The sequence below is a fragment of the Phytophthora parasitica genome, assembly GCF_000247585.1.
Source record: "Phytophthora parasitica INRA-310 unplaced genomic scaffold supercont2.1, whole genome shotgun sequence".
Lineage (NCBI taxonomy): Eukaryota > Oomycota > Peronosporomycetes > Peronosporales > Peronosporaceae > Phytophthora > Phytophthora nicotianae.
The window spans coordinates 3,233,910-3,235,735 of record NW_008634126.1 but is presented as its reverse complement, the minus strand read 5'-3'; the positions used below and the strand labels follow the sequence as shown (position 1 = coordinate 3,235,735).

The 1,826-nt window shown below is 47.9% G+C and overlaps 1 protein-coding gene across 1 annotated transcript in view; it reads right to left on the bottom strand.

Moving 5' to 3' along the window:
- Positions 1 to 1,826, bottom strand: part of PPTG_00868 (hypothetical protein) — a gene marked incomplete at both ends in the record, with an annotated part of 13,196 nt that continues 11,370 nt past the window's right edge. The window contains 2 exons of the mRNA XM_008892441.1: positions 1 to 38; positions 203 to 1,821. Coding sequence (XP_008890689.1) covers positions 1 to 38; positions 203 to 1,821 — 1,657 coding nt within the window. The remainder of the gene's footprint in view (positions 39 to 202; positions 1,822 to 1,826) is intronic.

The window sequence follows — 1,826 nt, the reverse complement described above, 5'->3', positions numbered from 1 at the left end:
TCACGCGAGACTCCGGCACCAGATTGAGCTGACCGAGGCTGTAGAGAGATCAGATCTTTCCATACACTTTTCGACATGTTCGTGTAGTATCCGATCTCCGCATTTGGATGCAGACCAAACACCGCAGGACTGTTTGTTAGTGGCAAAGTCTCCACTGTAGCGACGTAGTCTTCAAGCTGAAGTGACAATGTACTGGAGTTACCGTTCAATGCTCCAGGAAGCACATAGTCAAACCCTGATCGACTGAAGTAAAATCTCTGGCAATCATCAAAGAGGAAATCGCCCATATACTCGGATAAGTATGTCGTGAGGATGCGTCGATCGTAATCATCACTGACACGACCTCCATACATAGCGTCTCCGATAAGGTATTTAAGTGATCCCCACGGTAATTGTTCATCTTGGTCCTCATATGCCTTGTAGAGATAGAGACTCAGTAACTTTCTTGAAATTGTAAAGTCCGACTCGTTAAAGTCATAGCTCACATTCCAGCCAATCTTGCCGTATTTCCGTCTCTCTAGCACCACAGCATGCAAGAAACACAAAACGTATACAACCGAGCGGAATGCTGGATGAGGGCACTCGTCCAGCATAGTTTGATCCAGTTTGGAGTACAAACTACGCATGTTCTGCTTCAGTCCATCAGGAGGTTCTGTCACCACTTTCAATGATCTTTGCAGGATTCCAAGCGGGAATCGATCGGTAGGCTCAGTAGTAAGCCACAAGCGGAAATCTTTGTGAGGTTTCGTCATAGCCAACAGCATTTTCTCTAACGTCCGTAGCCAACTCGCTAACAAGTGGCAGTTCTGTAGTAACACCCAGTGGCCGCGCGAAGCACCCGCTTCCAACATCTGCTCAGCTAATGGTCCTTGGCCTTGACCCAGCGCTAAGAACTTGAATCGATGTCCTGAGAAGCCGTATTCGTCTCCCAGAGTCTGAATGTCGCTCTGCGGATCAGCTCCTGGACTCAGGATGCACACTATAGGCGAAGTAGCAGCACTCTGGCTGTAGATCCGGGCGTAGTCCAAGACTGGAGGCTGTACGAATTTCTCGCTCATCGTTGCTATCACAAACAACTTCATAGCATTATACACACGATCCTGACGGAAACACCTGAAGACTAACAGCTTCTGAAGACTAGATAGTTTGTCGGAATACCCACACGGAAGGTCTGCTAACTCGGGAGCTTCCAGGTCGTACCAAGCTTTCCACTCGCTTGTCTTGGTCTTAAAGTCCGACATTAACGACGCAAATACACCACCTTCTTCGCCTAACTTGCTTAGACACAGCAAATCCTTCCATCCAGCACCTGATACCCACGTAAGGTCCTCAGGTTTCGGTTGAGACGCAGCATCTAGAGACGTATCTCCCTTTAAAAAGAAATCAAGCTCAGCGCGGCTAAGCTCACCCGAAGCACTCATGATCATACACGTCATCTGGAACGAGAACATGAGTTTATGTCGCTCGAAGATACCCGTGCAAGTGTAGTCGTACATCATCTCTGTGATCGACTGTACCATAAATCGTAGTCTTTTCTCCAGTACGACATCTCGTTTAGCTGTCTCGAGTGCTGTATGGAATACGGTTAAGAAACTTGCGAGCGAGATCTCGTACATCTTCATGATCGTCGCGAGCGCAGCCATAGCGAAGTACATGATGGATCCACGCAGCGCTACTGGTGTATACACCTCACGAGCTTTAGTGATCTCGTCCTTGGTGAAGCTCGCTAACTCTAACTTGGCGCTAATTTCGGTAGCTTTATTCTTGGTCTCATCCAGTGTAGCAATGAGCTCCTCGTTATCCAGAATATTACCCGAACTACTGGA